We start from the raw sequence: 14,522 nt of genomic DNA on the forward strand, positions 1-14,522 counted from the left end.
TATGTACTTGATCGATTCCATTAATCTTGACTGTATTTATTTGTGCTATGTGACTATGCCTACCTAAGTCTTTTGTCTTTGTTCTTGAAAGCAACTTTTATGTAGTTTGTCCTCCATGTTGCCCTCTTGCCCAGGACTCTCTTACAAAAGAGATTTTTAGTCTTAATGCGACTCACCTGGTTAAATAAAGGTTAAATAAATAAAAAATAAAGTCCTTAGACTTGTACTTCTGTTAACTATCACCATATATCAAACATATCTCTGCTAACTATCTTCATTAACAGTCCTAAATAAATTGGCATTCTACAGTTTCATCCGTACAGCTGATAGTGGGACAGAAGTGAAACAATCTATTTTGCCGCCTCTTAGCCAACACTGTGTTTACAGTTATCTGCCCTTTCCCTTAACATCCATCTGCAATCGTCTCTGTGGAATGTGTCTCCTCTGACCTTTCGAAGCCTGTTCAGGCTGCATCTACAGTCAGCAGCAGGGTCCATCCTTCAACATGATGGGTTATACGGCCCGGTTTGCCCTGCTCCTACAGAGGAGCAGCTATCAGAGGGCGTGTGAGAGCCGCTCGCTAGCCAGGTCACAACAAGAACACTCTGTCCCACAGCTGAATGTTCAAAAAAATAAAAAAAATACTAAAGCATTTCCTCTTTATTATTGCCCCACCTCATCCCCTTTCCATCCCACTGAGAGAGGAAAAAAAGTGCAGAAGTCTGGACTGATATTAGTTTGTGTCTGTTTCTCTCGTTTGTATCCCTAGGCAACATGGACCTAATTTAAGCGAAACTATGGCCATGTCATCTTGTAAATACAAAGTAGGGTTTGGATAAGAACTGACAATAACATCTGTCAAGTGGCAAATAAATTTTAGTGTTTGTTTCACCCACCTGCTAGCAGTACCAGATGAGTGTGATTTGCCACATGAAACAATACAATGAGTGCTGGAAAGTTTAGATTATTTGAAAGTAAAAGTAAGTATCAGAACTGACCTGATGCAGCAAAACTCACCCATTCAGTGTTTCAAATGGGTTAAAACAAACAGAATCACTGCCAAATATTATTTAACCAAGATCTTTTTTAGTCCATGTCTTGTTCCATTTCTTGGTTGAAACTATGCTAATCCTGTCAATATCTAGACATGTATTATCCATTATCATTTCACCCTCCTCACCTATCCTCTTTGTTGATCTGGTCGCCAAAGCCCACAGTGTCTACAATGGTCAGTTTGAGATGGACGTTGCTCTCCTGCAGGTCGTAGGTTCGCGGCCGCAGGTAGACGCCGTTCTGGTAGTGGCTGGCCTCTTCATTCTCGAACATGGTGTTGAAGAGTGTGTTCATTAACGTCGATTTGCCGATACCCGTCTCCCCTGTGAATAGTTGGAGATGGAGAGAGAGAGAGACAGGGAGAGAGAGAGCGAGAGAGAGAGAGAGAGGGAGAGGGAGAGTTAACTAGCTCAAAGTCACAGGGGGGTAATTCATCAGCTCTCAGACAAGGTTTTTTATTGCAGCAACACAACTGGGAGGCGTGTGCATTTTCTTTCATGTCAGGAGAAACAAGACAACATTGCTGTTTTGTTGCAGTTAAGCATGTTGTTTTCAGGAATGGAAATCGTCAAGAGATTGAGAGAAAAGTACCGTACAGAAAGGTTCAGCATGATTTTTCCATGAGTTGCTACAAGCTGTATGATTACTGGAGAAAAGACTGACACTCACACACACACATGCTGTGATTTGGTACTCACCTACGCAGAGGATGTTGAAGCAGAAACCCTGTGTAACCGATTTACTGACCAGCTGATCAGGCAGGCTGTCAAATCCAACATGGCCGCCCAAAATCAGGTTACGCTTCTCTTCATTCTGAGGGAAACAAACATAACAAAATATTATAAGCCTGGTTTCATGTGAGGAAAATACACTGGGAAGACAGCAGGCAGAAATAGAAAGAGAGATGTATGGCATAGAAGCTGAAGCCTTCACATTCCTATGCAAATGAACATCAAAGCCCCTCCGTACATTCTGCAGATGTAAAACCCATCAGCATTATAAACATTATAAGTTCAGTAATCAGGGCTTGCAGCAAGGATGAGCTAATCCTTCACAAATGTGAGGACTGAAGACATTTTCACGCAGGGAAAAGACGCCTTTTTAACATTAGCAACCACGGAAAGGAACTGGTTCAGAGAATGAAGACAAAATATGGAAAATAAGAATATTTATGGAGGAGAATACAAATTATGTATAACTTTACAGGATATAACAACCAGTGTATAATGTTACATACATACAGTTCAATTATACATGGCAAAAACATTTCAAAGCTATTAGCACCAACACAAGTCAGTGTCTCCTATATTCAGCATCGCTGGGTCATCACAGCTGCAGCAATTGAAGCAATGCTTGAGAAAAAACAACATATTTTAGCTTAATTTCCCCAAAATACACAAATTAGTATAGGGAAACTAGTATAGTATAGGAAAAAAGGGATAGAATTAGCACTTTTATCAACAATGTCTACCAATACGAACACTTAATGCTACAACATGTACTACCAAAACCTGCAAACCAAAACGATCCCATTGCTAAAAAGATTTATAGCAGACTCTATGCATAGCCACACTGCAAAGACTGCAAAGGTGAGTGAGGGTACTTATTAGCACTTTCCCATGAACAAGTTCCATGGGAATATCCTACTTCAAATGAGTATGTTTTAGAAAGAGAGCATCCTGAAACGTAAGTGCACAAAGATTTCCTTTTTCACCCGACTAAAGACGGACAGACAAATTATTGGGTTGTAAAAGTTTTCACCTTTGATCTCCCTTATCAATCTCCCCATCTCAATTGCGGGAAAGACAGTCAATGAGAGAGAGAGAGAGCAAGAGGGCATGTTAGAGCTATAGAGAGAGAGGGGGGAACAGACAGCACCTTGAGATGAATGGGGCCACCCTAGCATGTCTGGCTCAGCCAAGAAGGACTGCATACTTGGAGGCTGATGTCACTGGACACAGGCAGCCTGGGAGCAGAGCTCAGCTGAATGGAACCCAGCTATACTGAGCTGAGAGGTGGAGGCAGGCACGGCATACACACTAGATTGGCTATAAAGGCAACTGAGCTGCACAATAAAAGATGAGATTGGTGATGACAGATCAGTGTGTGTGTGTGTGTGTGTGTGTGTGTGTGTGTGTGTGTGTGTGTGTGTGAGAGAGAGAGAATGAGAGAGTGCACAAGAGAGAAAGAGAGAACTGAGCTGAACGGTGAGAAGCAGGGATTTAATGTCAAGCAACACTGCTGGAGTGATATGACTTGAGCTGAGCTAGGCAATACTGGGCTGAACAGTAGTAGAAAGTGAGATTATTACATCAACACCTGTGTTCATGGGGGGAAAAAAATCAATACAAGCTGTAAATATGCTTTGAATGCTTCAGAGTGTAATGTTATTTGCAAAACATCCAGCAAAGCTGAAGAAATATATTTCCAGTGTATTTGATTCTTGCTATTTTGACGTGCCAAGTCAGGTGGCTTCACAGGCTCAATCAAAAACTCAAAATCCTTAGGGCGTCCTGGTGGCTTAGTGTACCATGTAAAGGCAACGTCCTGGGTTCGAACCCGGCCTGTCATGTCATCCCCCTCTCCCTCACCGTCTTTCCTGCCTCTCTCTACTTTGAACTGTCTAATAAAGGCAAAATGTCAAAAAATAAATAAAATGTAACTGCTGCCGTCTCCTTACAGAACAATGTGCTCACAGATGTGGAGGGCGCAAAGGTGTATTAATCACGCATTGGGTGAGGTTGTGTGCATGGCAAATGAGATTCATAAAGATAGTAAAATGAAGGATAATGCTCCAGTTCAACAGTGACTGAAGGGGTTTCAGTCTGTTGGGACGTTCAGTAAAAGGGATAGGGGAATGAAGAAGTAGTGGTGGCCGTTCTCAATTTTCTGTTATTTAACAACTATAAAGCTTGCTGAGCAACATAACGCTGCTGCCCTGTGGTATTCAGTTTGCTGGATGACGCTTGAGGAGAAACTCAATGTGACACACTGCTAGAGGGGGAGGGCGTGGCCTCGGGGTAGCATACCGGTGCAGTGACTCTCTGATTCCTCCTTGCCGTTTAAAAAGGAGAAGTCATCTTATTAGCCTTTGTATTTATCCAGGGATGGTTTGCTGAGCATGCATGCTCTATTTCCATCAACGCCTTGTTTCATATTCATAGGGTTTCTCACCTGGCAGCTGCCCAGCGAAACCTTGGCCAACGAGCGGCTTTACTAGAACAGTCGGGGGTAAAGTGCCTTGCTCAAGGGCACCTTGACAGCAGTTTTTGTGAGAGGGGAGAGAATTTTTCTTTTTTTTTGGCCACCGCTGCGTCAATTCAAAAGATGCCTGGGGCTTTATGGGAATCATGGCCAAAGTCAAAGGGCAGACTTGTGTCGTAGTCAGTTTTAAAGGAGTCGTAGGAGTTGTTCGACCTCTTAAACCCTGTCTCTGTGGAAACCGCTCCAAACAAACACACCAGTGACATTCTCAGATTCAGAAAAAGGCAGAGATCCTAAGACATAAGATATTTTTGGGTTGACATCCCTTTAACTGAACTGAAAAGAGCATGGCTAAACTGGAAGTGTGCTGAACAGACCTGAGAAATTAAAGAAGGCTTGAGATGACGTGTGGGCGACACCATGCTGAGCACAGAAAGGTAAAACTAATGTGAAGAGTGTACATGTGTGTGTACTGTGTGATGAACTTAAGAGCTGGAGTAGGCAGACTGTGAGTGAGGGCCACAAAAGGGCATGCAGACCAAACCTGCCTGACTGTGTTATCTTTAAGGATCAGACAGAACTGCAGACGTGGACACAAACTCCCCAAGCCCAGATTCAACTGGCTGACAGTGTGTGTGTGTGTGTGTGTGTGTGCGTGAGTGAGAGAGAGAGTGTGAGAGGGGAGGACACTCGTCATGCATACAAAAAGCTGGAGAGTATCACTATTGTTGTGTGAAAACCTTGTATCTTCAGTTATGTTGAATTTCATGTTTTCACGTCAAACACCTACATGGTTCTCTCTGGGTTGAGACCTTTTGGGCTTATGAAACATTTTCAAAACGCATTAGAAAACATCAAAAATGCATTGTCATCAAGCTAAAAATATGAGTTTTTCTTAGGCTAGTTCCTAAAAAGTTGACATTTTGGAAGATCAAAGGTCATCCAGCACGTGACGGCTAATACAGAGCGAATAATGAGGCAGGCTAGAGCTGTGAGGAAAACTGTTAGGCGATCTGTCTGTCCGTCCAACCATCCATGCTAGCTTAGAGAAGAGCAGAGCAACGGCATAAAGTATGAGAGGAATGAAAGGCTTCTGGCTAATCGTCCCGCAGTGAGGAAACAGCACAGTTCCCAGGCCGGCGTATCACCGGCCCAACAGGAAATGGCTCCATGGAGGGGCCTCTGTTCGCTCCAAGTGAACTGAGGCACAAAACGTATAGTCACAATGTCGTGTGTTTGAAGATGGCTCATGTGGCCCACTTTTTCTATCAACAATGCTAACAAATGAAGCAGATAAGCCTGAGAAATGTTTACAGAATGTAAATGGCTGGAGAAACATGCCTACTACTGTCATTACCAGTTCTATAGTCAAGCGTATAAAGGTGTATACAGAGCATACATTGTGAGTTCTTACTACAATACAACTCAACAGCACAGAGAGAAGCATCTAGCATCGCAAAAAATAAGGAAATACCCCTGGCAGCACTCTAGTAAGCTCACCAGACACTTTGCCATCAACTGTGACTGGTAAAAACAAGTCCCAACACATTTCCAAAAAGGTGAAATATGTGACGTGAACTCAACCTGACATAAACCGAAGGCAAAACCAAGATCTGTTTCAAGCACCCGTCACTCCGCCGCCCACCACCCCTCCACAGACAGAGAGACATTTTTGGTTTACCGCCAGCATTGCAGCCCCGATATGACCTGATATTCTCCTATCTATCATTCTCCTCTCTTCTTCTTCTTCTCTCCTCCAGATTCCCCCCGCCCCTTTCTATCCCCTCTTCACCTTCCCTCTCGTCTCCTCTCCTCCTCCATCCCCATCTGAATAGCTTTTGTCTGCCTCAGTGAGCTGACAGTGTCTCCTCACCAGACAAGACAGCAGCAAGCTGACAGGCTGCAGCTGATGCTCATGTGGGGGGAAAATACACAGAGGCCCTTTGAAAAGGCTTCAAATATTTACAAAAACTTCAGGTGCACTTTGTTTAGAACAGGTTTGCCTTAAATGTTGCGTTTTTCACATTCAATTTTAAAAAGGCCAGACCAAGCTCTGGGTGGCATTACATATTTTACAGTATTTCAGTATGGATCCACACAAAGGGATGTCTTTTTACAAAACCCTTGTCACTTCATTGGGCCTTTTCAATTGTACATTGATGCAGGATAAAGAAGAATATAAAGAATTTACCATAGAAATTGGATGAAAATGATCTATTTTGAATGAAAGCCAAACCTTGACAATTTCATAATAAAAGCACATCAAAAAGATGTTACACTACTGTGTAATTTGTATCTGGAAACTCAAATATAGTTAGTCATTGCTCTGGCTGAAAAGAAAGAATATCAACTGGTCTGTTAGTAATATATTTGCAAATTTGATAGCATGATAACATGTTGGATTCTTTGTAGCATCCTAGCATGCTTTGTTTGTAGCATGCTATATATTGTTTGGTTGTAGTATGATTGCTCTGGCTGAAAAGAATCATCATCAGCTGGGGTCCAAAATATGAACATCTATCTTATGACTAACAGCTAACAGTAAATGTAATGCTAATACAATTTGGTTTCTGAACTGCTGATCAATCTGTTTCAAGCCAGCAGATTCAGTCATCCCATTAGTCTGTGGTAGCTGCTCAACAGCGTGTTTAGAGATTATTGAGTAATGTTGGGAACCAGGGATAAGCCTAAGCGTAGGTACAGGGTGGTGTAGGTGACTTGAGCTGTATTTGGTGTGGAGGCGGTTGGCTCCGGTACGGCAGAAATCACCGTCGAGCCTTCTGGAGGTGTCATGGGCCTAATTCATCAAGACATCTGTGATGGGAGGAGACCACTTGATAACTCCAGCGACATACCCATCCTCACACACTCAACCATGCAACACTTAGATTAGGTGAATGTTGTTGCCAGTCTGATGGTCCTGTAGATTTATGACAGAATAGCCTGATGTCCTGTACAGTCGTCTGAATCTGAACTGAATCTGCTTCTGTGGGATTTTTACATCTCATCTCATCCTGTATACTGGTAAATGTTATATCATCAAACAAGAAAAAATACTGGAATGTGATATTTTGGCCTGCTGCTACTTGCGCTGATGGTAATACTGTAGTGGTTCAACAGTCGGTGGTAAAAAAAAAAATGCAGATGGCTGAGATTTGGCCATGCGTGTGCCATCAGTCATCCGTGGGAAGAGAGATAAAAACTAGTCTGTCTGTTTATTATCTTACAAATGTACTCAGTCTTCTCTCACACACACAAGCACCATGTAAAAGCACACACACGCATACACATGTACAAACGTCATATGGCCACATTACTGCTCAGCCTCATCACTCATCTATGCCCAACAGGAAAGACAAAAAAAAGGGAATGACAGACAGGAGAGGAGACAGGAACCATTTTACGAGACAGATGTACGGCATAGCCATCTTTACACGCCTATCAAAAATACACCATTTCCTATTATCACTGAACAGAGAAAGACAGAGAGTTCCTACAAAATATTTTTTGTACATTATATCATGACAACTATGTTTTAGTGCATGATTTGAAGCCATTTTATAGTCCTAATTATTTGTTATGTTATCAGCCGAAGGCCCCAAATCTTTGTGTGTTTTCTTTATGGATTATATTACATTATGATTGGAAGTGAAACGAGTCTGGATCTGGATAATGGATTGGAGAGATAAAAGCTAGCCTGGATCTGTGTTTATTAGCTTACCCATGTACTCAATGTTCTCTCTCATATGTACACATGTAAAAGTCTGTGCTAGTCAGCTCATGTTTTGGGCTACAAAAAAATGTGCAGCCGTTTTAATGCACCTTTATGTGTTTTATACCTATAGAGAACATCAGGTCATTGAAGAGAGGCCTAGATCGTGCTGTTGTACAAGTTAGTGAATTATATGGTTGTAGACTGCATCAAATGTAACACAACCTAACTTAAAGGGATCAGAAACACTAAAACATGTTAATACTAGTCATTATTAAGATATATTAAGTGCTTATGTTGAACTGCCGATGTTTTAGGCACTAAATTGACAATTCTCTCAAGATAAAAATCAAAAGTACATCAGAAAGAACATCATTGGATGTTTCGTAGTGTCTTACTTTAGTTAGACTCTACCTAATCTGATTGATTTGACAGCCGCTCCGCCCACCCCCCTCGCCCCTCCACGCCCTTTTCATTGCATTTTTCAAACAAGTGGGGTAACAGAGAAGGACTGAAACTGGGGGCACTGTCACCCTTTAATCACAGACTCCACACCAAGAAAAATATTTGGATTCCCTTATGCAACAGTTTAAATAAGGAATAAAAAGTAAAGTACTTAGGCTATGTGTATTAACGCAGGTTATAAAACCTCTGAAGCGATGAAACTATGGATACTAACTGAGACCTGGGATTTACCCCTCGAAATAAAGTGGAATTTATTACTTTGCCTGCCATTATTATAAGCTACCTTGTGACAAAGACTACCACTCTAATTTGCAGCGGGCAATTATAGAAATTGTGTGGCCTTTTTTTAATGCAGTAGACACTGCTGACATGGCGACTTATTACTGCACACATGGAGATAAGATGGATGAGTCAGAGAAAATAATTGGAGAGATTTCCTGCATTTTGCACAGAGATAGCCTACTTGTGTTTTGAGCGGATAATAATAGCCGAATGCATACAAGTGAATACCTGTGAGAAATGGAAGGTTTTCTAAGTTTCTATGGCTTTCTCATCGACTTTGCCAGACATCTCAACCGATCGAATTTGCAGTTACAAGAGACAGAGAGGCCAAACTGTTTCAGGAACTGGCAGATAAATCACTGGTCCATTTCTTGCAAGAGGGATGTTATATTTTAGGCATTTAGCTGAACAGTCCATCCAGAGCGTTCAGCTAAAAGCCCAGGTCCAGCCAGTATCGTACAATGGGTGAGCAGTCAGGGGTTCAGTGTCTTGCTGAAGGACACTTTGGCTACGTTCACATGCTCAATTCTGAGTTGTTGCTCATATCTGATGTTTTTGGATGATTGTGCATATCTATTTAAAATGTTACCTATATCCAATACCAATATGAACTGACAGCGATATTGAAAAGATGTGGGCGAAGAGTAACGATAACAAAAATGTTACATTCACACATTTCGGTCACCCATAGGGGCCTTCAAGTTTTGACAGAATTGAGGCGTCTCCCCAAATACCAATCAAGTTGTCTATTTTGCTTTCTTTCCTTTCCATTGTTGTGTCTTGTTGTCCTCCATGCTAACGCTGGCTCGGCCAAGCTGCTGTGGCGCCAAAATTATGACAACTGTCTCAGATGAATGATGTAAAATTTACTTATTGTCATGGCAATGCAGAAAATTTCCGAATAGAGTGTTCAAATGCATGTTGCATGATGTGAAAACTAATAAACAAAGTGGTGAAAAAAAAAAAAAAAAATGTTACACAAATGCATGTTGCATGAAAGTGGCATACATCAGGATGTGATTTGGTACCACATATCCATTTGGTCCAGATCAGAATTGAAAAAAAAAATACTTTTTGCTGCTCATACTGATGAGAAAACATCAGATCTGTGTTACAAAAGAGGGAAAAACAAAACAAAATCCTGATTGTGACACTTTCAGCTGCTCTGTGAATTTAGCTCTTAACAGCACATGACTGTTGATGGACTCACTGGCTGTTGCAGGGATCAAATCTGTGGCGTAACAGTAATGGGACCGTCTCTAACCACTAGGCCATCCAGCCCCACAGCTGTTCAGTGGGAACTGATGTATCCTCTTACAATGTACCAACAAGAAAAGGCCAAAATATTGCATTGAGACAAGGCTGCCAGGGTTATGTTTATGTTGAACTTTTCAAACACAAAGAACTGTGATGAATCACCACATCAAAACAAACAGAATAGCCTCAATATCTTATTTGAGCCTTCACCACATTGCACCAACATACAGGTTTTAGCAGTGTAACATAACACATCATTTTGAAACCTTTTTTTCTTCAGTACTATTTGAGGACCCATTTTTAATCTTAGTGCAGCCCACTTTTGGGTCTTGAAAAGCCCTGACCTATTCTATGGATGGATATTGACTCATCACCATAGCGACTGTAGCTCGGCCCTCATCGTTCTTCTACAGTATTGGATTTGACAAGCTCGCCTCGTGGCAGTTTTCGCCTGTATGTTTCTGTATACAGATAACAAGACTGATGGCACCACAGTCGGAGTACTAGACCTGAAATCTGACCTGAACAACGTACAACTGAACTACATGGAAAGGCACTGGCTGACATTTGAAGGAAAGTGTCTCAGCTCTATAGCCAGACAGTAAAAATCTGTTTGAAATACAACAAATGAGCAATGAATTAACTTATCAATTCTACTTCTGTAGCAAGAGCAAATATGTACATAGTCTGTTCACCAAGAAGTAATTCTCATATTCTGCACGCACAAAAAAAGCTGTTTTCACGTGCAAATGACTTAAGCCCCATAAGCCCTCATTTAGCATTTCTTAAGGCTAATTTCATTTCATGCATGCAGTGCCTCATGGGAAAGACAATGTTCTTCAGGGTCAGTAAGCATTTTATGTGCTATATATATGCATATGACACAGGCCATTTGCTTATATAACCACTGAGATAAACAGCGCTTCCCTCTCTCCGGGATACACACTACGATGCAATCAATGAGTGAAAACAATGAAAGTTGTTGGGCAGTTGCCTATATTGATCTCTCACTCTGGCCTAAAAACTCATCCCCAAGCTAGGCCAACTAGAGTCACAATTGAATCAGATTGATGTGGGTTAACAACCAAACCAACCACACATCCCTATCGATAACTACACATAATTAACAGAGTGCCCTTAAAGCGAAACTGCCAGGCGAACAAATCAGTTTGTTCAATATGGTCTCACTTAGTTCTGAAAGTTAGGCAGGAAGTCGGGCAGTCAGGGCAGGCATCGACTATCCAGCTGCTAATGCTGTCCTTCCCCTAGCCTGTTTCACTGCATTCTCAGCATTCTTCCCACCAATCAATTCCCTAATTTTGTATTCCAAAAGAGACATTTCAGAAATCGCCAGTTTGCAATATCTTCTGCGATCTGCCCCCTCGCTTGGATACGTTCCTAATTTAACAAATGTCCAGTGTGCAATATCTCCTCCTGCACCCTCTTTTTTTTTGGATCCTTTCCTTTTCCCCCCAAAGACATGTGTTGTACCAGTAAGTGGTAGGAGTGGCCAGGAGTGTGCTCTTAATCTCTTTATCCCTGCAACTCAGCGCTGCTTACTGTCCAATTCAACAACTCAAGGATCTCCTCAAGGATCTGCCTAAAAGTTAATCACCCCACCTCATCTTTAAATCCCCTGTGTGCATTTGCATTAGCGCTATAATACAGTTTTTTCATACTGACTGAACACACAGACTGTGTTAAATTACGGTCTGTAAATTATTTACATTAAAATCTGACGTAAAAAATGGACTACCTTATGTTATTACTATATTATTTTCTTTGGCCCCATATTGCATCACCATCCCCACAGGGTTTCATATGATTGATGGCAGGGCTTTCCACTATGAAAATAATATTGCATGCATTCCACTCTCAGGTCTAATGGCATGGCCTTTTATTGTGATCTGCACAAAGGACAGAAATTATAGGCTACCAACAATAAAGACAAGTCTTGACTGGCAACTGGATGGTCAAGTTCATTTATTGTACAGAAGTGACACAGTTTTAGCTGGAAGTATTGCACTATGAGTCAAGAAACAGAAGTAGTGGCTTAATTTGGCACCTCTGAACAGGAAGTCACAACGAAACCTAATGTCATCACATAGTTTGGACTGAAGCTCATTGTAGTTAATGTTACCCATTGCATTGTTACCTGCTAATTTATCACAATGTTGCAGTTTAACACACCTGAATTGCACCCTATACGAAAAGTAATATCCTTGTGGAGACTTACAGAGTGTATGTGGCGCTTTATGACATTTTTTTTTATCTCCTACTATATTCCTATACTGTTCCTATAGCTGCCATACGATATAATACCCTTCTAATATGTACAACAGGGTTACTATGGTTCTTTTTAATGAAGGTAACGTCAACTGTAAACAGTTTTACGTGCCATACGCTGCACCCATATGCACCCAACAACGCATCCACTGCACATGGGTGAAACAGCATTCATGCAAAATAGGCAACAATACACGGCGTCAAAATAATCAATCAACGATATCAGTGTTTGACAAGTGTAAATACGACGACGCGTTGTCTTAAAAACGAGTCTAATCACCACCACAGAAATCACTTCCACCATTCTCGGCTCAGCCCATATCACAGGCTACCAAAGCGGAGGAGGCTTATACCACCACACACAGCTTCCCACACTTTTCTACCAACCACTACCGAGTCTTCAACGGTCGCAGTTACAATTTCTCGACCCTCCCAAAAACAGCGTCGTGTTTTTACTTACTGAGAATATGTCAACGTCCGTGGCAGCCATGGTGCGGAATGTATGGTGTTTGTGCGTTGAGCTGAGCTGAGCGGAGGCGAAAGGGAGCAGCCCTCGTCTCACTCTCTCCGTATCCTACAACTGAGCCGCCGAGCTGACAGAGATAGGAAGAGAGAGGCACAGACGGAGAGGAGCTGGGCAGGCAGGCCAGAAAGTGTCCAGGCGAGAAAGCAAGAGGCGTCACTCCTGCCTATTTCCGTCTTCGCTTGAATCCGGTAGAGAGTTTCGACCGTTGCTTCGTTTCTTCTTTGGCTGGGAGTCAGTGAGAGTGGAGAGGCTAATATTTCAGATCCTAGTAAGCTAACGATAGCGTTGTGAGATCTAGACACGTCTTTACATTTGATTTATATATATATATTTTTATGAATTTTGTTCAGCAGGTACTCGTGTCTCGCGCATGCGTGGTAGGGAGACGCCTGATATCAGTAAATATTCATGAAGTGTCTTGTTTAAATTAGCTGCTGTTTGCGTTACTACCTATCCTGCTAGCTGAATACTCGTTAATATTCAAATGTTGACAGTTGTGCGCCGCCCCTTATGCTGTTCCGGTCTAACCTGCAAGGTTTTCCATACGTTGGAACAGGATGTGAGCTATCTGACAGTTGAGGCAACGATCTTTGGGCAGGCCCACTACTATCCAATATGGCCACTTCCTGGAAACTCCCATTCAGTTTAGGAATGTCATGCTGCACGCACTGCAAGCCAGGACAGGAGCGAGCAGCACAGCAGAGCGAGAGAGAGGAGAAATATGGCAACGTTGGCGATGTTGCAAAAGACATGCCATCATCATCATCTCCGCCGATATGAGTAATAAATATCTGCAAATCACTGCTGGAGTGGTTTATTTCTTTTATAAAGCGACGGTAACGCACCATTGTATTAAAAACGAAAGAACAAATGTAAATGTTATACAAATATTTAACTTTAATAATACTAATTGAATAGTAGGCCTAATATTAGCGTTAAAATGACATTTTGTTCTTCCGCCAAGCAATACAGTTCTTGAGCAGCAGGTAAACAAAGGTTGTTTACAGTTAGTTCATTAATATTTAAATGAACTTAATTCATATTAATTAGGCTACATTAATATTGAACAGGTGTGTGATTTTACTTGTGAATGTGACGCAGCCAACCGGAACTTTCTGTTTTATGATACTGTTGCAAAATTGTATCCCATTCACTCCATTGATAAACCAGTGCTTCTGTGCTCTCGGGATTTGTAGTTTAATCCGAGCGACTTTCTGCTGCCATGCTGACACAGTAAAAACATTTCTGAAACGCACAATAGATTCGTTTTTCTCCCCCATTTGCACATTTTTCCCATGTGGATGTCAGAGGTGTCAGGTAAAACAGTGGTCTGTTGAGATATGGTGACTAATAGCCTGTCGCACATAGTCCAATAGGCAGGTCAGGGATTAGCCTAACTAATATAAATTTGACATAAACATAAATTTGATGCACTCTATGCATTACCTCATAGCACTGCCTTGTAGCACTCCCTCGTAGCACCTATGTCCTGTTGGACCAGAACTTAGCTTGTTGCACTGTCTCGTAGCACCTTTGTCCTGTTGGACCAGAACTTAGCTCTATAGCACTTACTCTCGTTGTTCTCTCCTATCTAGAAACTTGCTTGTGTTGTATGCAAATCTCATGTGTAAGTCGCTTTGGATAAAAGCGTCTGCCAAATGTGAAATTGTAATTGTAATATCCAATATAGCGAGGGTAAAGATGTAGAGCTAGAGGTGTGGTGCTGCATGGGATTGA

At 41.8% G+C, this 14,522-nt stretch overlaps 1 protein-coding gene across 1 annotated transcript in view; it reads right to left on the minus strand.

Annotated features, from left to right (window-relative positions):
- The window catches only part of septin8a (septin 8a), a 32,873-nt gene extending 20,000 nt beyond the window's left edge, over positions 1–12,873 (minus strand). The window contains exons 1-3 of the mRNA XM_071517006.1: positions 12,720–12,873; positions 1,752–1,866; positions 1,181–1,376 (exon numbers count right to left, since the gene is read on the minus strand). Of these exons, the coding sequence (XP_071373107.1) occupies positions 1,181–1,376; positions 1,752–1,866; positions 12,720–12,749 (341 nt within the window). The 5' untranslated portion in view covers positions 12,750–12,873. The remainder of the gene's footprint in view (positions 1–1,180; positions 1,377–1,751; positions 1,867–12,719) is intronic.
- Between the last annotated feature and the right edge of the window lie 1,649 nt (positions 12,874–14,522).

The sequence above is a fragment of the Centroberyx affinis genome, unplaced genomic scaffold, assembly GCF_046629955.1.
Source record: "Centroberyx affinis isolate AG114_WGS23_722 - 3 ecotype Tasmania unplaced genomic scaffold, CSIRO-AGI_Caff_v1 ptg000445l_1, whole genome shotgun sequence".
In the NCBI taxonomy this organism is placed as follows: Eukaryota; Metazoa; Chordata; class Actinopteri; order Beryciformes; family Berycidae; genus Centroberyx; species Centroberyx affinis.